Here is a 22,709-nt window from a genome sequence, read left to right as displayed (position 1 = left end):
GGTAAGAGATTTGATTAATAGCTCGAAAATCAGCCATAATATAAAAAGTTACAAAATTTATGGGGAAAAATTAAATTTTAAAAAATGATCACAATTGCTCTTTTAGATATATAATAGATTTCTCAGTTTTGTTAATTTCATATTATATATGAATTATGATTTTATTTGGGTGATAAATTGAATTTAATAAAAAAAACTGTAATAGGTAAGTTGTTCAAAAAATACATCGCACCAATTTTTGATTAAAAATAAATTTTGATTTCATTTTAATTTTAAGTCAGCTGACAACTTAAAGTTGGTAAATTTTCAAAAAGATAGACTCTAACAATATTTTTTATATTCTATATTTTGTTAATATATAGAAGAGAAGGAAAAGTGGTAGATGAGTATGGAAATGAATTTTTTATTAATAAAATAGATTAACAATCTCGCAGAATTTCTTAAGAGAGAGTAGAGATATTGAACCTATAAAAATTTCTAAAAATTCTAGTTAAATAAATTTTTTTTCAAGCTCATACATGATCGGATATGTTTCTCCACTATTATCGCCCCGATATACTATTACGAACGCAATTGCGCAAGCTTTTTCTTGCCAATACCTGTGCTTTTCACATGTGCTGTCGTTCTTGTCTTGATCTGATCAGTCAACAATGGCTTTACCGGCACATTTGATTATGATTATATATCTATACTGCAGATATTACACATTTTACGTTAGTTAGGAGTAGAATGGTGGTCGTTTGGAAACACAAGTTTCAAGTCTCCATGTCTATCACATGACCTCTATTATTTTTCCCTTCTACCAAAATTGACAAATATATATTTTTTATACAACACTTTAATTTTTCATATATACTCCCTCCGTCCTCCTCAATTGTTTACATTGTTTATATTGGAGAGGGACACGGAGACCAAGACAATGTATAAAAAATGAGTAAAGATAGATGAAAAGTGGGTAAAATGGTAAGACGTATCAATATTTAATAATAGATTTGAGATAGTACGTGGAGGAAAGTAATGGGTGATTTGAGATAGTGGGGGAAAGTAATGGGTGTAATAGTAGTTTTTATAGTTAAATATGAGATAGTAGGGGAAGATAATGGGTGTAATGATGAGAAAAACTTACTATTTATAGTAATGTAAAGAGATGAGAGGGACATATGGAGTATATTTTTGAATATTTTTACCGAGAGTTGAAAATATATATTTGTTTAATATAAAAACATGTAATCAACATTTTAATTCATCAAAAAATGAACTAAAATAATAATTGGTGGACTTATAAACGATCGTAACATGATTTCATATAGTTTTAACAATTTACAATGACAATAACACCGTAAAGCAAATGTGAGTTAGTTTGATCGTGATCTCAGTCTCAAACTTTACGATTTTATAATTTTTAATGAGAATAAAAGACCTAACTGAATTGAGCAAGAGTAGTTTATTAGCCTTGTTGAAACTAGTAGTAACATATAAAAACCACACTCGAACATGTATATTGTAAAAATTATCTTCAGCTTATAAGAAAGTATATAGCAGCATTTCATTATAAGTTAATTCATCATATCTAGTTTTTGCCTGAATCCAGCAGATACTTGTGCTTTTCCTCTTCATCCATAAAGGCCGTGGCCGCAAAAGACTTTCCAATCCCCATCGGCGTCTTAAAGTAAATCTTCGAATTCTTATCATCGACATCGCCAATAAGACTCATCTCGACTATGGGAACCCACAGAAGCAGCTGCTTGCTCTTCACTCCAGTCATCCTCTTCATCTTCGACTTTTCCACGTACGCAGTCACTTCGGTTGAGTAGCTGACACGAGTGTTGGTCGCGGCGAAGAAATGCTCGTACGGCGCCTTCTGTTTCATCCACACGAATCCTGTTTCGCTCACTCTGCCGCATTCGACGAGGTCTCTGAGAGGCAGCACGCCTTTGGGAAACCCTAGCTCCTCCAGGAGCTCTATGGATTGTTTGTAACAGGCTTCGGCTCCGTGCACGACCTCGGCTCCCACGCGTTCGGCTGCGACTGAGTCGGAGTGGTTTGCGTGCTTGATTTCTGCGGACATTGTGCTGAAGTGAATTGTTTTCGAGAGAAAGAAGAGATGAGTTGGTTGAATGAATAGGGTTGGAATGCTTATTGCAGATTTATACAAAATGTAAGATAGGTAAGAAGGGGTATGGGGTGTTTGGGTGGAACTCCGAGTTATAAGTTAAAAGCACTTATTCGTATCGTTTGTGTAAAAAGTAAAGAAATATTTATAAGCAACTAAGAATCCTGACTTTTATTTCATGACTTCTACTTTTTCCCTGAACACTTTAATCACTTATTGGCTTCTAACTTTTATTTATTTTTTAAACAAGAAGCACTTATTTTAATTTCATCCAAACGGCGTCTGTAGTCACATTGTATGTCTGTAGTCACATTGTATATGGCAGTTGAGCTACCTATGGCAAGATTGCTTACCGAAGAGGATTAGTAGAACACTATTATGTATGTTTGCTCGTTTAGTTTAGGTTACCTAATTAACAGCTTCATTCGTGCAGCACAAGCAACTGTTAAGAGTTGAAAATACGAAATTTTTGGCAGATGCTCGAAAATAAATTCATATAGACACGATCTAAAATTTATAGTATATTATTTTATTATGAAGGTAGGTTGGTCGGGCAGCTTGATGATTCATGTGGATGGAAAAATGTGGCTCCTTCACATTACTAACCACCCGCAACAAAAACTTTACAAAACTAACCACCTTTTTTTTCACTTCACAAAACTAACCACCCTAATTCATAATCATCCAGGGGCGAACACCACACAAAGTTAATTTGCTGCAGGCCCCCACCAGGGGCGAACAACAAAACTGAGAACATATATGTTCGCCCCCCACAGGGGCGAACATAGAAGGGGGAATTTGACTTCTGCAATCTTCACTTCACTTCAGTTCAATTCGAGGGAAATTGTGATATATTATTTATATTATTATATTTTATAATATTATATTATATATTACAAAATTATTTTATATAAAAATGTAATATTATTGTATATTGTAGTATTTTAATACTTAAGGTCATATTTAAGCTCATAAAAGATAAATAATATTATTATTGTTTTGTTTTTGTTAATCCGAAAACGTCCTGTAATATCTTGTCCCGAATGCATTTGATCAAACACAACAATTTTATTCATAGAAGATATTAAAACAAACAACGATAACACAACTTAAATTGAAAAGCAGAAAACAAATCACGACGAAACTACAGACCACTTAATCGTCCTCGGACGACATTACACTATCAGAATAATAATCCGGAGTGGTGACCAATGCAAGGTATTGTTGTTCCTTAAACCGGTCCCCTTCTTCCCGAAACATCCGAGCATCATCGTATAGACTCTGACGATGCAGTCGCAGATTCATGCGATTCTCCTCTTCTCTCGCTCTGAAGAGGGCGGCCTCCAGCTGCTGCGGCGTTTCTCGAGGCATAGTACGAGCCCTTCGTTTAGGAATCGGAATCCCAGCTAGTGCACAACGTTCCATGCACACTTCATGCCTACGCACACGCCACTCCCACTCATTCAACATGGTGGTAATCGACTGAGGGGAGTATCGTAAATTAGGGTTTAAAGAGTAGGTAAAGTCATCATCACACCACCATTTTCTACCCATGGCAACAAACAGATCACCTGGTGTGTAACTCATGATTTATGATGAACTATATCTTCTGTGAGGTCTATGGTTGTGTGTGCATTGTGCATATTGTATGTGAACCTATTTATAGGCACAGCATAACATTGCAACGAAATAATGCTGATATTCACATGATCAACAGTTGTATCCCATAATGCTGATATTCACATGATCAACAGTAGTATCTCATAATGCAGAGGTTCACATGATGAACAGTATGTCATAAAGTAAAGGTTCTGCAGAAAGTAAGGCTGCATTAGACTTAAAGCCAAAGGACTTGTAAAATCCAAAATTATAATCAGATCCGGAAAGATTTTTAGCCACTTGTAAATGCATTATTTTGAAGGGAAATAACTGCATCCTTCAATAACATATCAAACTGCAAGGACTTGTCATATCAAACTTTAATTATGAGTTGTCTACTCACCCCTTTAAATTGCAGCTACTGTTCTACTGCATTACAAGTTTGACTCAAGAAGATACAAGAACTGCAGAGACTTGTCATTTCAAATATTTTAATTATTTTAATCAAATGTAATTTTATTTTCACTTTATGTAATGCTTGTGTTTCCTTTAATTTTATGTAATGCTTGTGTTCTTTTAATTTTATGTAATGCTTGTGTTTCCTTTAAATTACACATCCCTCAGTTTATGTAATTCTTGGATTAACAATAATAAAAAATAAGCACTAAAATATGTGGTTTTTTCGGTAATATGAATAATTTTGTTTAGGTTAATATAAATAGATATTGCTCATATCATTCCGATTTGCAAAAATAAAAACTGCAAATAAAAGTACATTTGATAAGTTCGAGGTCTTTAATATTCTCAATCCTGAGTTATGTCGACATAATAGTCGGAATCATAATCTTCATCATCATCTTCAGCATCAGCGGCCACCGAGGTATGCTTTTCATTGCAATCATAAAGAAAATTTGGCACATCTCCCCATACTTCCCAAAATTCAGCTTCTTCACGTGCATCAAGTTTCTTCTGCAGTGCATCACATTCTTTCGTAATTCCAGCCATGTATCGATTGTAGCGAGCATCAGAAAATGGGATACCCAACCGACGAAGTCTGTCAAAATAAAGTTGTTGAACTTCAGGATAACGTTCGGACTCGTCTAATACCTCCTGATATGTCGGCACCCAATCTTTGCCCTTTCTGATTCTCCTAGTAGTAAACTTGCGGCAAGAGTTGTTGAATTTCATCTGGGCCAGCTCTCGAGCGTGCTCTTCGGCCTGGCGACGTTTCTCCTGTAAGATCTCCTCTTTAAGGCTCATTGGAGCCCCCCCTGGATGCTGATTCGTCGCCATCCGTCCCATTGGTGGGCGACGCTTTTGTTGCACGACCGGTTGTTGGTTGTTCTGGTTGCTGCGCATTCCTCCCAACAATAGCTCCGGTTGTCTTCTCTCTTGTTTTTTTAGGCGTTTTTCATAGCCGGGGGTCATTGGTGCCTTGCCCTTATCCATTTTGGGGTGATTGAAGCGATTAAAAGAAGAAGTGTTGCAATGACAAACAATAAAATGAGTGAAGTGTATGTGTTGAATGTATGGGGGAGAACATATTTATAGGACAGCTCCACATTGAATTATTGTTGTAATATTATGTATATTCAAAAGTAGTTGCAGTTATGACATAATTCAAAATTTGTATTATGGCAACTCCCTGCACTGCTCTTCTTGCATGTTTAAAATTTCGAAATGACAAGTCTCTGCTGCTTTTTTGTCTAGGGTATCTTGAAATTTTCTTCAGCTTTCTTTTGCAGGTACTTTATACAAAGCATGCATATTACTGTAGAGTTGGAGTGTGTTGTCAAGCTATCATGTCATGCTTATTGCTGTACACATGTGAACCATGTCTTTTTGCAGAACCTCTTGTATCTTTTTCAGTCAAAGTTGTAATTCATTGATCCCCCTTGAAAATAATGCATTACTAGTGACCTGCAGCTTTTCTTTTTGCAGAACCTTTAATTTATGCCCTACTGTTGATCATGTGAACCTCTGCATTATAAGATACGACTGTTCTCATTAGAAAAATTTGTATCAAAAATATTACTCTATCGTTAGTGGAAATTTTGAAAATATTATATATTGAGTTTCACACATTTTTTATGAATGGTATTACATCCAAAATGAAAGATTCCGAGTCCTACTATTTTTGCTAATATTTTTAGATTTTTAAAATTTTATCAACTATTTATTTTTAATTTTTTGATTGTTTTATTTGATTTAAATAAAAATAAATAGGAGAAGTTTTTATTCCGTTTATTTATCCCGTTTATTTATTGCTTTAACACCATAAGCAATAAGTTTATGTAAATGCTTCTGTTTCGTACTCTAGTGCTTGAAACCCCTTTTATCAAAGGAGCAATTATAACTCGTCCTGCTCATGCACAGTATACGTATAGTCACCTCCTATGCATTATTACACTTGTGAAGCACCAATTATTCAACTAGCTAGCCTACTATTCATGCACAGTATGTTTCTCTTTATATGTTGCAGCTCTCCATGCTCCAATTACTAAGATTTTTTGCCTAACATTAATTCCTTGGCCAGTTGCCTTATAAATTGAACTCAATTTCAACATTTCAACTACGAAAATACATCGAAAACAATATTTCTTTCATTACTTCAACTGCACCAACATGGAAAAGGGTAAAAGGCCAATGTCCCCCGGATACGAAAAACGCCTGCAACGGCAACAACAGAGAAGACAACAACCGGAGCTATTGTTGGGAGGGATGCGCAGCAACCTAAACAACCAACGACCTGCATTACCTCCTAAAAGCAAACCACCACAGACGTTGGAGATCAAGCGGGATCATGCGTACTATTTGCAACGTAAGTTTTCTACTAGGAGAGCTCGAAACGGCAAAGATTGGGTGCCGACAGAGCAGGAGGTTGAGGATGAGGGCAGACGTTATCCTGAAGTTGATAAACTTTTAGAAGACAGACTTCGTCCATTGGGTGTTGCATTTTCTGATGATCGCTACAATCGATACATGGCTGGAATTGAGCAAGAATGCGATGCATTGCAGGCTAAACTTGATGCACGTGATGAAGCTGATTATTGGGCAATTTGGGGAGATGTTGACGCTGAGGACGATGATGATGAAACCGAAGAATATGGTTCCGACTATATTGTGGACATCACCAAGGATTGAGAACTTATGTCATGTTCTCATTTGAAAACAATATGTAATTTTCTTTAAGTTTATGTAAATTTAGTTTATGTAATGCTTTTGTTTCGTTTAAGTTTATGTAATGCTTCTGTTTCCTTTAAGTTTATTTATGGGATAAATATCACGTTGGTGACTCGTTTCGTCCAAATGTATCAATTGAGTGACTCATTTCCAATTTGACTCAAATTGAGTGAAGTGTATGTGTTGAATGTATGGGGGAGAACATATTTATAGGACAGCTCCACATTGAATTATTGTTGTAATATTATGTATATTCAAAAGTAGTTGCAGTTATGACATAATTCAAAATTTGTATTATGGCAACTCCCTGCACTGCTCTTCTTGCAAGTTTAAAATTTCGAAATGACAAGTCTCTGCTGCTTTTTTGTCTAGGGTATCTTGAAATTTTCTTCAGCTTTCTTTTGCAGGTACTTTATACAAAGCATGCATATTACTGTAGAGTTGGAGTGTGTTGTCAAGCTATCATGTCATGCTTATTGCTGTACACATGTGAACCATGTCTTCTTGCAGAACCTCTTGTATCTTTTTCAGTCAAAGTTGTAATGCATGCACAGAAGAACAGTAACTGCAATTTGAAGGGGCGAGTAGAGTACTCATATTTAAAGTTTGATATGACAAGTCCTTGCGAGTAGAGTTGGACGATATACATATGACTCTGACAAGTGATCCTGTGACGGACCCTCATCGTCCTGTGCCTCATCATCCCCTAATCTGCTCCTTTGGGGCCATGGAACCCCCTCAGATGTAGAAGGCTGAATGAATGGAGACCAACCACCAGCCTCAAAAGTACCTGCTCCATCATGACCTGCAGAATGTGAGGTGCCTGCAAGGTGTGAGCTACCCACATGGGTGTAGTAAGTGCCCTCTTCGGGCACTACCGGTGTGACTGGTGGTCGTCCCCTACGCCCTGCAGGAGCCCGTGCCCTAGGTCTGGCAGGGGCCTGTTCCGCAGGTCGACGCTGTACACGAGTAACCATATCCTGTAAAATATGGTTTGCCAGACCCAAATCAGGAGCATAAGGGTCAATGGCACGCTGCATAGCGGATAACTGCTCCTCCTGTTTACAAACATGTATATTTAAGTCAGAACAGTGTACAAAAGAAGCGGATAACATGTATATTTAAGCATGTATATTTAAGCATGTATATTTACCAGTTCCTGTGGCGAGAGCTGTGTTCCCTGGAAGGCACCCTCCTGCTGTGGCCAGTGTAAGGGGTTAATGATGATTCGACGTGTGACCCTGTGGAACCATGGCAGGTATGAGGCAGTGCAACCCTCGCCATGCATAAGTGGAGGAGATGCGAGGGCACGCTCCATGCGCGTATCCCAAAGATCAACAAATGGCTCCCTCGCGTACATCCAATCAACCTGCTCGTTGTAGTGGTCGTGCAGGTCCTGATGATTAGGGTAGGGAGAGGAATATGGTACACCCTGCATAAAACCAAACTGCCTCGTCACCCTGTCCGTGTAGCACCACTCGACGTAGGACATGTACATCATGGGGGCGGGAGCCGTCCAACGCAAGTACACAGTGGCCTCCGGGTGATGCTCTGCAGGTAAATCAGCATATGGCCTCCATCGAAACTGTCGGGGTGTCAACGCATCCAACTCATATTGTGTCATGCGGCTCTGCGCATGCGGCACCTGACAACGCCTAAGTGGCGCCTTCCACCTACAGTGGAAGTTGGCATAAGTGCTCAGAGGTTATACATGCAACAAATATGAATTGAAGTTAATCAACAAAAGGAGTGACAACATACCTCAGCGCCAGCGGGTACTCGAACAAGGGTTGACCCCTGTGCCTAGGCGCTAGTGACGGAAAGCGCTCGTAAATCCACACCTAGCGGCAAGGTTAGTACAAGTGCACATGATGAATAAATAATACAACAATAAAGACGAGAAATAAATATTACTTAATTTTAAATTCGAAATAATTATCTCTAACTATTTTTACAAATCTGATTTTTTTAATTTAAACTAGTAATCTAAACTAAAATTAGCACTACCACTACTAATCAACAACAATCATCACCAACTACTAATCTATTTAATTTAATGGTGTCAAGTTACTTTTAAATTCGATTTAATTTAATTTCATTAAATTCAATAAAAGCTAAAATTAAATTGATTATATTTAATCTACTCTTAACGTAAATAATACAATAATCATCACCAACTACTAATCTAAACTAAAATTATCACTACCACTACTAATCAACAACAATCATCACCAACTACTAATCTAAACTAAAATTATCACTAACATAAGCTACTACCAAATACCAACTAACAAAACCCATTATAAATTATCAAACAAATTACTAATCAAGTCTAATTTTTAATTCATTCAAAATATGAGATCTACACTAATTTTCCCAATTTTATAATTCGAAAAAATTAGCGGCAAGGTTAGTACAAGTGCACATGATGAATAAATAATGCAACAATAAAGACGAGAAAGAAAGTTGTGGTTGGTTTAGTATTACCTGTACCAATGTGGCGTAGCCACAGAAATCAGTACAGTTAGCCCTGCTAGAAGAACATAGCTTCTGGTATAGGAAGCCAAGAACAGCACTACCCCAGCTATACCGACGCAGCTGGTCCATGTCCCTCATTAACCATAGAAGGTCAAGCTGCACGCGGTTCCCGCTGCTGTGGGGGAACAATGATCCAATAACGCATAGTAGGTGCGCCCGAATATGGTAGGTAAGCTGTACACCATAACCTATATCCTCTGGATCCAACTGCTCCAACCGCTCACAAGACCCGAAGTTATCCACAAGCCATTTGATCTTTAAACCACCTCGGTTAACATCGTCCTTGGCTTCTGGTAACAGCCCAAGAAATTCGCCTACTAGCACGCGCCTTTCCTCCACGCTGCTACTCGCTCCACGGAGGATCAGTGGATCACCCTCAGTGGGTAACCCGAGAATGTGATGAACATCCTCAAGAGTGATAGTGGCCTCTCCCAACGGCAGGTGGAAGGTGTGCGTCTCTCCACGCCATCTCTCGATAAAGGCTGTAATCAAACCCCTGTCGTGCTTGAACTGTCCCAGCCTAAATATGCAATCAAATCCTAAATCCCTGATTGCATCCATGATCATCTGATGCGGTCTGTGGGCTCGAACTGCCTTCCAATACTCCCCAAAGTTTGTCCTCAATCTGAAATCAGGGGGTGGCTGAAATAATTGTAGTGCACAAAATATTAGTCCCTATAGGCTACAGACTCATACAAATGTAAAAAAAATTGCACTAAAGAAGGAGTTTACCTCTACGTTGTCCCACACAACCTGAGACCTGTGCACAGACTGTAATGTCAACAAACTCCCGTCTAAAGGTCCGGGACCAGAACGACCGACATTCATCTGCGAAATTAAATTCAAAATATTTGTTATTAAATTTGAAATTGTTTCATTAAATCCAATATTCGAAATAATTTTCATTTTAATTGTAATAATATAACATTGTGATTTTAATTTTAATTGTATTTATGTCTAACTAATTTTACAAATCTTATTTTTTTTTATATTATATTTTCATTTAAATTTAATTTAATTAAATTTATTTTAAATTATATTATTTAATTTAACTTAACTAAATCTGAATTTTTTATTTTATATTATATTTTCATTTAATTTAATTTAATTTATTTAAATTTAATTAAATTTAATTAAATTTAATTTAAATTTAATTTCATTTCAATTTTTTTATTTTATATTATATTATTCGAATTAATTTAATTTAATTAAATTTATAAAAACTCAAATTATGTTGATTATATTTATAATATTAATTGTAATCCCAAAGATTGTACTATATTTATTATTTTACATTATTAATTAATTTTAAATTCGAAATAATTATCTCTAACTATTTTAACAAATCTGATTTTTTATATTTATTGGAATAATATAACATTATATAATTTAAATTTTTATTCTAATAAAAAAAACGTATTTCCTAAATTTAAGGGAGTCGTTGAGTTTTATTCAAAGTCTTTCTTATCGAACTAACCCATGCTTAAAGCTAACCAAGGCCAACTAATTCGATTTAATTTAATTTCATTAAATTCAATAAAAGCTAAAATTAAATTGATTATATTTAATCTACTCTTTACGTAAATAATACCACTACTAATCTAAACTAGAATTATCACTACCACTACTAATCAACAACAATCATCACCAACTACTAATTGTCATATAATTTAATTTATTCGAAATATTGTGATTTCATTTTTTTTACAAATCTAAAAATATGCTAATATTGTAATATTTCATTTATTTTATATTATTTATTATATTCGAAATATTTTCTCTAAATTTACTTTTAATTTCGAATTAATTTAATTTAATTTAATTAAAAATAACTAAAATTAAGGTGATTATATTTAATCTACTCTTAACACAAAACAATTTCTCTAAACCAATATTTTTAATTTTAAAGCTAGCTAACCTAATTTTCAAACTAACAATTTTCTACATTCAAGTACAAATCTAAACTAAAATTACCACTACCACTACTAATCAACAACAATCATCACCAAAAAATATTCAAACAACTCATATGCTTTAGATCTACTACCAATTAACAACAAGCAATTGAATTCATCACCAACAAATAATCAAACAATTCATATCATTTATACACATGCATGCATAATTTTCAATAAAGTTGAGATTGATTTTTACCTTGAAAACTGATTAATACGCCTTGAAGATGTTGTGCACAGCGGCTCCGAGCTTGGTTTGCAAAACTGCCGAGAAGAAGTGAAGAAGAGAAGAGAAATTGGGGGTTTTTGCTGTGTTCCTTGTCCACATGTCCGCCTCTGGTTGGGGAGGACACGTCACCTAATTCACACTATGTTCGCCCGTGGCAGGGGCGAACATAATGTTTCCTTTCTGTCATGTTCGCCCGTGGATGCTGCTATCTCATGCTGCTATGTTCGCCCGAGGTCTGTATTATTTAGGGTGGTTAGTTTTGTGAAACGAAAAAATAGGTGGTTAGTTTTGTAAAAGTTTTGTTCCGGGTGGTCAGTAATGTGAAGGAGCCGAAAAATGTCGTGTTTTATAGGTGCCCGTCATCTGTTTTGGTGATTGCCTGTCATTTCGTCAAACATTGCATTTGGAGAAAGCACGCCAAAAGCGGTCTAGCATAATTCATGAAAAAAGTACTGCTAGAAAAGAATAGTTATTGAGCTTAGCTAGCTACATTTTCATGACACGTCTTGAACGAGAGAACATGGAAAGACTTGGATGTTCAAGTACTCCCACACGTCCTGTTCCGAAATATAGTTGTCACATTTAGTTTTGTGTCGGTCAAATTAACCAAAATTTAACTGAAATTTATTAATATTTTATCAATTGAAAAAATGAAAAAAAATATGTCATCGGAAATAATTCTGCTTAGCAGCAGATGTCCGTGTAGATCTTCCCTACCCACCGTAGACCGTACTCTTTGAAGCGGAATATACCTTGCCGAGTACATCTGCTCCCTCCGCCGCCCTCATTTGTTTACATTTGGGACGACGACTCGGTACATATTCTAATACTCTTGTAAAACGTAGTTTGATAAATTATTTTGAACTTTTTTTTTCTTCTGAATAAAAATTTGACGTCTATATTTTTATACAGAAAAGAAATTTTTTAAAAATAAATTATAAAACTATGTTTTATATGCGCCTTAAAATACATGTCGAGGAGTGAAAAAAACTGTAAAAAAACGAGAGGGAACTGGAGTAATTTTTATGTTTGGTAATCAAACTTTTGCATTCTTGTCCCTAGAGCCTAGATTTTACTCTTTCTCTTGTACACTCGCGGTATTTATTGCACCCCTTTTGCAGGCTTTCGGTGGGGCTGACTATTTGGGATATCGAGTGGGGTTAAAAAATATTAATTTTGACTAATTGTTAAGAAATATTTATTTATTATTTTAAGAAACAGAAAATTACATATTAAAATAAGTTAGAACTTTTTTAATGTTTTTTTAAAATTTATTTTTTGAATTATATAATATATAAAATTTTGGTAAAAAATAGTCAATTTAACTAGTGAAAAATCAAAAAGATACGTGTATATATACCGAGACGGAGGAGGAAGTAAGAGCAAGTCCAATGCAGAGCCCAACTGCTGATGTGGAAGAGAGAGATAGGGACCTGTTTAATTTCCAAGCGCTGGAGAAGAGGAGAGAAGTTGGTCAGGCCCGTGTTCTTGGGCTGGCCAACTGCAGCAGCTTTTACTGACTTTCTTTCTTTTATTCATATTTTATACAAGTTATACACTACAGATCTGATAATTTTATGAACCTGCATTGGAGTGTATTGCCCAGTTTTTCTAAGAGATCACCTTTTGATTAGGTGTCAAAGAAAAAAGACAGGAATAGCAGAGCACTCGGGCTCGCCATTGCACTTGCTCTAATATCTTCCAACAAAAAACAGAGGTACTCGTTTAGTTAGCTGGTAAGTCAAACATCTGCATTCGTCGCATCTCTATGGCATCCATCTTCCTGTGATGCAACCTAACACCGAAATCATACAAAACGGTGGGGCCACATGTATATCTCATATCAAATATATTTATATATTTCGTGTAGATATCAAGTAATTTAGATATTCGTTGGATTATAATTTCATATAATTTACTAGTAAAGAAAAGAAACCGACACAGGTTATATGCATTTTAACTGGAATTTATTCTACAATTATCAATTTTTAACGTGTTTACCTTTCTAATATATTGTGTATCTAAATTAATAACGACAAAATTTTCAGCACCAATTTAATTCGGTAGAAATAACCTTAACCATATTCAGGGATACCATTAATTAATTGAGCAGTTGGTAATTCAGTGATTGCATGTAGTCCTACGTTGTACACATTGCATGTGCAGCTGTATGAAATGACATTGATATGCAAATAAATACTCCTTCGGTCCCTATTTTTTTAAGTTACTTTTTGACACGCTTTTCAACACTCATTTAAAGTATAATCTTATAATATATATATTTTTAAAAAAAATTTGCTCTGAATAAAATTTTGATATATAAATTTCTATTCAGGAAAAAAATATTATGAAAAAAATTATGAAACAATACTTTATAGAAGTCTCAAAATACGTGCAAACTGTAAACATAAAAAACGCATAAGGACGGACGGAGTAGCTACTCATAAATTTATAAAACTACTGCCTCGTTCGTTGTTGAAAGTTTTGATAGACTCTTTAATGATATCCATCTATTAATTTATACTCTTGTTTGTATATATAAGCCCCCCCAATACCCTGTATCACCTCATCAACTTTGCATCGTCTCGCACTGTAAACAAACCTCGCATACACACATATTCTTATTATTTGCATCCGTTTTATCAACAAAAAATGGATATCTACAGCTTGATGTTCATAGCTTTAACCCTGGTTGTTTTGCCAGGGCTCACGTTGGTTTTTGCTCGTAAAATCGTGTCGAAAAAGCCCAATCTTCCACCATATTTCTTTTAATTTCAACACCATATTCCATTGTGACAGGGCACAGCTATCTTCTTTAGAGCTTGGCGATATCTCCTTAAAACCATGAGTTATGATTCCTATTTTTCATATATACAAAAGCTCTATATGTTTGTGGGAGTATAGGTCACTTGTAATTTTAGAGAAAGTCGCATGTACCATCACAGAGGTTAATTGCCAAAGTAAATGCATATTGTGTACCTGTTATTTCGACTTTATTTATTTTGTGTACCTTAATTTTTATATTTAGCACTTTGTGCACCTTTACTTTCAAGATTTTTGCAAACAGTGTACCTCCATTGGTTGGCACTTAACTCCGTCAAATGCACAGATGAAGAAGGATATGAAAATAGACATAAAAAGCCGGAGGGAAGAGATGGGTGTTTGGCAACAATTTGATTAGCTTTCGGTAGACCAGAGCATCGGCCAATGCGTTCTTAAATCACTCTTTAAAATATAATATAATATGTGGCTCTCAATGAGTCTAGACATTGAAAAATATGAAAACTCCAATACTCTTCTTTATACCTGCTCTTTATTCATATTTTATATTCATATATAAATGAGAGAGAAAAGTGAAAAGAGAGAGAAAAATTGGACGTGAAGTGGGAGAAAAATCATATAATATTCATCAATAAGAAGTTAGGAGCTACTAGATGCTCTCTCTAAAATAGAGGAAAAACGATATACTCTTAAATTTTTAAAGAGTTTGGGGCGCCTAATATTGAAGCACTATTTTCTAATTTACTTAAAGAATAAGAACTTGTTGAAGAGTTCCATTGAATATACTCTTGACATGCACATGAAAAGCTACAAATTCGTCGGGATGTGATGATACGCTATCAATAACCAAATCATGTTTGAGTGGAATGATATAATATAAATATCAAATTATCAAAATTTGGCTATCATATAATTTTTTAATTTAATAATAATAATAATTACACTATTATGAAAATACTTTCGTATTGATCGGAAATTTTTAATGTAAGAATTATTATGCCAACAGAATTACGTTATCAAGAAAAATACTCGTCTTAATTTTTAAATTCCAAATAATTTAATTAATAAAATCTCTATAAATTCCTATTATATTTCAAAATTTAAATAGATAATAAATTCATATTTATATAAGTAAACATGAATTAAAAAATAAATTTTATTAAAGATTAAAACACTAAAAACTAACTTACATATTTTATGATGCTAAATATTTTTTCGTCTCTTCAGAAACAATAAATTAACATTAAGATTTTATTAAAATAAAACATATATATCATTCATATCAACATTTTGATTTGAGAATAATTTTTAGAAAAAGTCAAATTTTTAAGATTCATATCAAAATTTTCCCCAGACTAGGAGATACCAAACCGGAACATATAATTGATGGATCAAAACTAATTAACTAAAAATTATGGGACGGTTTGGATAAGATTAATTAAAATGTTTCTTCCTTAAAGTAAAGAAGTCGATTAGAAATAAATTAATACTCAATTTTTTATAGATGCTTTTGAACTTTTTACATAAATGAGTTAATAAAAATAGAACATGATTTTTTATTGGAAAAAGCCGGAAGTTGTTGCCGAACAGGCACTGTTTGACGAGGTTTAGTACAACCTAAAGCATACAAATTACAAAAATCTCGCAAGTGAAAGTACACAAAATATTAGATATGAAAACTAAAATACACAAAGTGCACATACTCGAAACAACATATACACATCAATGCATTTAAGTCAATATTTTAATTGCAGATTAGCTAAAAGTTTGTAATATTAATCTCCAGCGCTTGAAAAAATTTGTTGAATCTTAAATTTTGTTCATGTTTTTTGATTTGGTCATGTTCTTTTAGTCATTCTTTTTTTTTTTCTTTTATAACGTAGGAACCCGCAGCCGCTACCCTTTGGATGCGCACTGGGTAAACCCACGAGCTCACGCAATAGCCTGCAAACTACGTGAACCAAGGTAAACCGCACCCAAGCGCGACAGGCTCTGATCCAGGAGGCATAATCACAAATTCTGCTCCCTTCGGGAGTCGAATCCGTGACCAAGAGGATACACGTCATTCTTATTATCTTATATTATTATCTTGCTAAAAAGAAAAAGAATCAGACTAGAAATCTATCTCTTAATAGGTACAAGTCTTAAACAATAAGACTAAAAATTTATTTCTTATAAGTACAAGTTTTAAATAGACCACAACACTAAAAATCTATCTCATAATAAATACAAGTTTTAAACCGATCCAAAACACCATACGCATATAACTTTCGAGCCTTGGACTTACCACACGCATATAACTTTCGAGGCTTCGGCAGCTTGCTTTATTATTTCATTAAAAAATTATAATGACATTAAAATAAAATTATAAATATATAATTTTGAATATTTTTTTTAAATAAGAACCTTCGTATAACTTTTTCGAATTCTAACATGTTCTATATCAATACAAACACGAATAACTACATAATTTTTTCTAACTCTAATATGTTACACGGCAAATATCTTTTTTTTTCATACATATGAAGATATACGAAATATGAAAAATATAATTTAAAATTAATTGAATAATAAATCATCCCATATTAATAACAAAAAAATATTTTCAAATAGATAATAAATTGTAAAAACTAAATTTCTGTGAGAAAATGTCATCCGTTGGTTAATATAATTTAATTAAAGTTCAATCATTAATATTAAAATACTAATGATATTAAAATTTAAATTACAAAAATAAATTACGAATTATATAACCATCCATGCTTCGCACGAGTTAAAGGCCAGTAAAATTAAATTGACAAACACTTGAATTGAGCAAGAGTAGTTTATTAGCCTTGTTCAATCCAGTAACATATAAAACTTACACACGAACATGTATATTATAAAATTATCTTTACCTTAAATAAGAAAGTATAAAGCTAGTACAGTAAAAACTCTATAAATTAATAATGTCGGGACCAGAGAAATTTATTAATTTAGAGAGTTATTAATTTATCGATAAATTAATAATTATTAATTTAAAGAGTTTTTAACCGATTACACCGTACATACCAAACAAAAAGACAAATTAGTCTATACCTCTTAGAATTAACTTACAGCGAACCTTGAGACTCAATGTAAATCATTAACTACTCTGTTCATATTTATTGGAAATCAATAATGACAACTTAAATTAGCAACTACTGTGTTCAAATGTATAAGAAATCAATAATGACTTTTGAAGTACTGTATAGTAAATGTAATATATTTTAATAGAGTATAATATATTTTTTTCAGTTTCTGTGAATTATTAATTTATGATTTTATTGGGACCGAAAATTATAAAGGGATCTCCCGAAAAATTATTATCTTATTATTTTATCGAGTTTTTCAATTTTTTACATTGGCCCAAGTCGGGACCGGACAAATTTATTATTTTAGAGAGTTTATTAATTTACCGAGTATTAATTTAAAGAGTTTCTACTGTATTTCATTAAGTTGATTGATATCCAGTGTTTGTCTGATTCTTGCGCAGATACTTGTGCTTTTCCTCCTCATCCATGAAAGCTGTGGCCGCAAAAGACTTTCCGATCCTCATCGGCGTCTTGAAGTAAATTTTCGAATTCTTATCATCCACATCGCCAATGAGACTCATCTCGACCATGGGAACCCACAGAAGCATTTCATCAAACATGGCATTTGGAGAAAGCACGCCAAAAGGGGTCTAGCATAATTCATGAAAAAAGCACTACTACAGAAAAGAGTAGTTATTGAGCTTAGCTAGCTACATTTTCATGACATGTCTTGAACGAGAGAACATGAAAAGACTTGGATGTTCAAGTACTCCCACATGTCCTGTTCCGAAATATTATAATTATTCTCACAATTACTAGCTAAATCTGTATTTTCATGTGTGTCTTCTTGTCAGAAACTTATTAAACATGTGTAATCAAATCAACATCCTCCTTTACTTCTATGTAGGGGTGAGCAAAAAACCGATTTGAAACCAAACCGAAACCGAAATCGTGACAAACCGGTCAAAACTGAACCGTCAAAAACCGAAATTGAAAAAATTAAACCGAACCATTTTAATTGGTTCGGTTCCGGTTATATTGCAAAACCGAACCGGAAAAAACCGAACCCAACCGATTATTAAAATAAATAATTAAATATTTTTTTTTATAATCTATATTAATAAATTATATAAACATTTGTAAATTTTTTGAAAAATATTTATGCAAATCAATCCTAAGCTGCCATACAGATTTAGACATTTAGTAGCTGGGCTTGTAATTTAGATGAAATGAGCTTGTATTATTAATACACACTTCGACACTTCCCCATTTGAGGTGCAGGCTGTAAGACTTCGAGCACAACTACACAAAAACACAGATTTTGGTTTTTGCTGCAATTTGGTTCTGAAATCTGAGCCTTTTGCTACTAATTGTTGAGCCTTTTGCTATTAAATTTGCCCTCACTCCCTCAGTACTTAATGCCTCTATCACTGATTGCAGTTTATTGTATGAAATTATTGTTTCTGAATTTCGCACTTCAATTTGTTTTTCGATTTTGTAACCGAAATCGAGCCGATTAAAATCGAACCGGGCTTTTAAAATCGAAACCGAATCCGAACCGGCGGTTGCGGTTTTCGATTTTAAAAACCGGGTATATATGGTTGCGTTTCCGGTTTTATCCCGAAACCGAGCCGAACCGGTCCATGCTCTCCCATACTTCTATGAGTAGCATATGTCTGCGTAAATCTTCCCTACCCAGACCCTACGTTTTCAAGCGGAATATACCTTGCCAAATACTAGTAATTGTTTTGTTTCCTAATTGTTGAACACATTGGATTAACAAATTTTTAAAGTTAAAAATGAAATAAAAATATTTTAAGCGATCCAAATTGCACTAATATCTCAAAAAGTGGCAACATCATAATTGATCTTATTACATAAAAGTCATTATTAGACCGGTGTTCAGAAATCCTAATCACATAAGTTGAGATCGGAGGAGCGGCACCCAACTATCCACATGCCGGATACCAGCCATAGTCATGCCCGAAAGTGTAAACCTGACGGATGAACAATCTTTGGTCGTGAAAGATGAGCTCGTATGTCATGATTACGCTCAAATTTTATGCGGGCTTCTAAATCCTAATGAAATCATTCTCAACAAATCCAACATCGAATAAATTCAAACATAATTAAATAAAGTATAGACAAAACAACCGTTTCAAAAGGAGAGACACACGAATACAAAAAAATTGGATTTTATTGGGGAAAAAATCAACAAAAATTAAAGAAAATAAAGAGGTCGGGCTTTACACCGAAGAAAAACCAGTGAAAACCCTCGACTAGCTTGAAAAAAAAAGACAAAAACAAAGGATGAGAGACATCTTTAAACCCTAATTTTTGAGAGAGATGTCATGTGGATGTCTTTTAATATTAAAATATTATTACTATTATATTAGTTATTTATTAACAAATATATATTAACTATATCATAAATTTATAAGTGTTCAGATTTAAAATAACATAGTATTTTAATTATAATAAATTATTAAATATATATTTCGATTAAGAATAACTTAGAAGAATTAATCAAATTTCATAAATCGAATCTGTTGATCACCTTAAAAGAATTTATCAAAAATTAATCGATATATATGATGAGAAAGTTTTATAATACCGATGATATTTGATATTTATATTAGACTTAAACGCAGATAGAAAAATGTCGTGTTCGGTCTATCTGTTTTGGTGATTGCCCCTCAAACATTGCATTTGGAGAAAGCACGCCAAAAGTTCTCTAGTATAATCCGGAAAAAATAAAACCCTTATTGAGCTTAGCTACCTTTTCATGACATGTTTTGGACGAGAGAACATGAAAATAATTGCATGTTCAAGTACTCCCACATGCCCTGTTCCGAAATATTAAAATCATTCTTACAATGGTCAAGTCTGTATTTTTATGTGTGCCTTGTCGAAAACTTATTAAACGTGTCAGTCCTACCGACTGATCAATGAAGCAAAATAAGCCTTCGGTTAGAATCCTCTATACATTTCTAAAAATTTTAATCCACAGACATATATATAAGTATTTGTTTCCAAGAACAAAATTTATATAAAAAATTTGAAAACAAAATTCTACAAAAAAATTAACATCAAATTAGTGCTATTATTATGGTGAAACGGGCCATATGCAAATGATATGTCCAAACTTTAAAGAAGACTTGAAATCTTTTAAAGAGATGAAGAGAAAGAATAATGTTTATGATGTGCACTCTACATATGTGATCGAGGATGGAGAGTTTTTGATGGCGAGTGAGGATATCATTCCTGATTCGGTAATGAATAAATCAAAATGGGTGATGGACTCTACTACTTTTATGCATATATATAAGGATCGAGTGACGTTTGAGGATACACGGGTGAAGATCTTGGTAATATTATTATGGGGAATGATGAGAAAATGAAGGTTTAAGGAGTTGGAAGTATTTGTCTTAAACTCCATGATGGTACAATCAAGAAAACTCTCAATGTGAGATATGTACCAGATGCATCAAAAAATGTGTTATCTTTGAGCGTGTTGGCATAATAAGGGTACAGATTCGTTGGACGAGGGCGAAGTTGCAAGGTGTATAAAGAAAAAGGTTTGATTCTGCAAGGGGTGATGAGCAAGAAGAACGTCTATTGTTTAGAAGGTGGAGCAACGAAGATGTACACTGAGAAAAAGATAAGATTTTTGAATTTAGTTGGAGTTTTAGGGAATTCAAATCGAGGGAGGATTTTTTGGGGTCCTCCTAAATTCCTAACAAGTTAAAAATCCTAATTTGAGAAGGGATTTTAGTTGTGATAATTGAGGTAGTCCTATTTCGATAGAAATATTAAACATGGAAGGATACTATTCAAGATAGGAAAAGATGGTAATTATTATCATAAATAGAATTTGAAGTAAATTAGTATTAGAATATTTGTGATGCCTATAAATGTAGTTATTTATAGGAGTTTTATATATTGCAAAAGTTAGAGAGTTGTGTGAGAAATACAAAAGATAACACTTTTGTGATCAAGTTAAGGGATTTGTATTCAATAATGTTGAGTGAAGGAGCGACTTCAGTCTTGTAATACATTCATATTTATTAGATTTGTGGTTTTACCCTCCCTTGAGGGGTTTCCACATTAATTTTTGTGTTTTTTGCTTTTATGCTTATTATTGTGTTTGGTTAACGTCAATTTATAATGGATGTGATCCTAACAAGTGGTATCAGAGTCATATAGTTAAAAAGTTAATCATGCGGTTGCAGGTTGTAGATGCGTGATATGGGAGGCTTTCCAAAACTACGATTGGAGGTCTTGGACGACTTGTGTCCAAAGTCTTTCCGACTAAAGTGGTTGGGCGGCGTGCCCCGCGGGATGAGAAACACATATGAGAAGCGATAGTATAAAGACCACAACATTGGTGGTTTTTGGATTGAGGGGAGATTGTAGAGTAGGTGTCAACCCAAAATGGAAAGAGAAAAGAAGATTTGTCTTGAATACGAGCAATCAAAGAATTGCATTAGTATGAGATCTTTTGGAAGAACCTCAAAAACAAATCTATGCGGACTTGATCACGGTACAGAACGGACAATATCATACTAATGCGGAGTTAATTGGTGTTGCGTAGCCACAGTTAAAATTTTTAAGAATACACATCAATCTATCTCAATAAAGATGAACATTTTGATAATTCAAAAACAATTATGCTGAAATTTTGTAATAGCTCACACAGACATTTAACTTCTCCAAGGTCCCCCACTATTCACCATTTTACAAAAATGTAGCTCATCAACAATAAACACATCAATGTTAAAATTGGAAAATTCTTTCATTCATCAAGTTTAAAATTTCAACAAGTTTGACAAGATCAACTCTACGCATAATTGATAGAAATTCGGTGAATTTTGCTAATACACCAAGTCCGACTATTAAAATAAGTGAAAAAATAAATTATTTTTTCTCTTTTTAAATCTTTCCAAAAGAAGTTAAATTTTAAGACAAATATATGTAAAAATTACTCCTGTTTTTCTTATTGTCTTGCCATTATATCCCAAACAATTCTATAACTAAGTCGAAGAAATCGAATCTTCCACTTTCTCTTACTTTTCATTCAAAAAAGGTTTCTACAACCTAATATAAAAGTCTAAAAAATTATTAAATCCTTATAGTCCATCATTAGCGAAGGTTTCCAAAATCAACAAAGTTTAAAATATAATCACAATTATAAAAATAGTTTATAATCCATATTAATAGTTTGAGCATTTTAAAATATTTATTTAAAATATGAATAA

The 22,709-nt window shown here is 33.7% G+C and overlaps 2 protein-coding genes across 2 annotated transcripts; both read right to left on the bottom strand.

Moving 5' to 3' along the window:
- Window positions 1-1,429: 1,429 nt before the first annotated feature.
- Window positions 1,430-2,132, bottom strand: LOC108208427 (uncharacterized). Its single transcript, XM_017378958.2, has one exon. It carries the CDS (start codon window positions 2,066-2,068, stop codon window positions 1,571-1,573), a length of 498 nt encoding a protein of 165 aa, XP_017234447.1. The 5' UTR covers window positions 2,069-2,132; the 3' UTR covers window positions 1,430-1,570.
- A 5,140-nt stretch (window positions 2,133-7,272) lies between these two features.
- LOC108208355 (protein MAIN-LIKE 1-like) lies at window positions 7,273-11,942 on the bottom strand. The gene is made up of 6 exons (XM_017378885.2): window positions 11,588-11,942; window positions 10,166-10,261; window positions 9,383-10,075; window positions 8,657-8,736; window positions 8,049-8,568; window positions 7,273-7,953 (listed from the first exon to the last, which is right to left on the bottom strand). Exons 2-6 carry the CDS (start codon window positions 10,259-10,261, stop codon window positions 7,495-7,497), a joined length of 1,848 nt encoding a protein of 615 aa, XP_017234374.2. The 5' UTR covers window positions 11,588-11,942; the 3' UTR covers window positions 7,273-7,494.
- Window positions 11,943-22,709: the final 10,767 nt, after the last annotated feature.

Source organism: Daucus carota, chromosome 2, assembly GCF_001625215.2.
Source record: "Daucus carota subsp. sativus chromosome 2, DH1 v3.0, whole genome shotgun sequence".
In the NCBI taxonomy this organism is placed as follows: Eukaryota; Viridiplantae; Streptophyta; class Magnoliopsida; order Apiales; family Apiaceae; genus Daucus; species Daucus carota.
The sequence above is the reverse complement of the archived record's forward strand: the minus strand, read 5'-3'. Positions and strand labels throughout refer to the sequence as shown.

Bases quoted from the DNA above. Each gene is read 5' to 3' on its own strand.
- LOC108208427 (XM_017378958.2), bottom strand. From the start codon at position 2,068: ATGTCCGCAGAAATCAAGCACGCAAACCACTCCGACTCAGTCGCAGCC.
- LOC108208355 (XM_017378885.2), bottom strand. From the start codon at position 10,261: ATGAATGTCGGTCGTTCTGGTCCCGGACCTTTAGACGGGAGTTTGTTG. The intron at 10,076-10,165 runs GTAAACTCCTTC...CAATTATTTCAG, and splicing joins TTGTGTGGGACAACGTAGAG to CCACCCCCTGATTTCAGATT. The intron at 7,954-8,048 runs GTAAATATACAT...GTTTGTAAACAG, and splicing joins AGCTCTCGCCACAGGAACTG to GAGGAGCAGTTATCCGCTAT.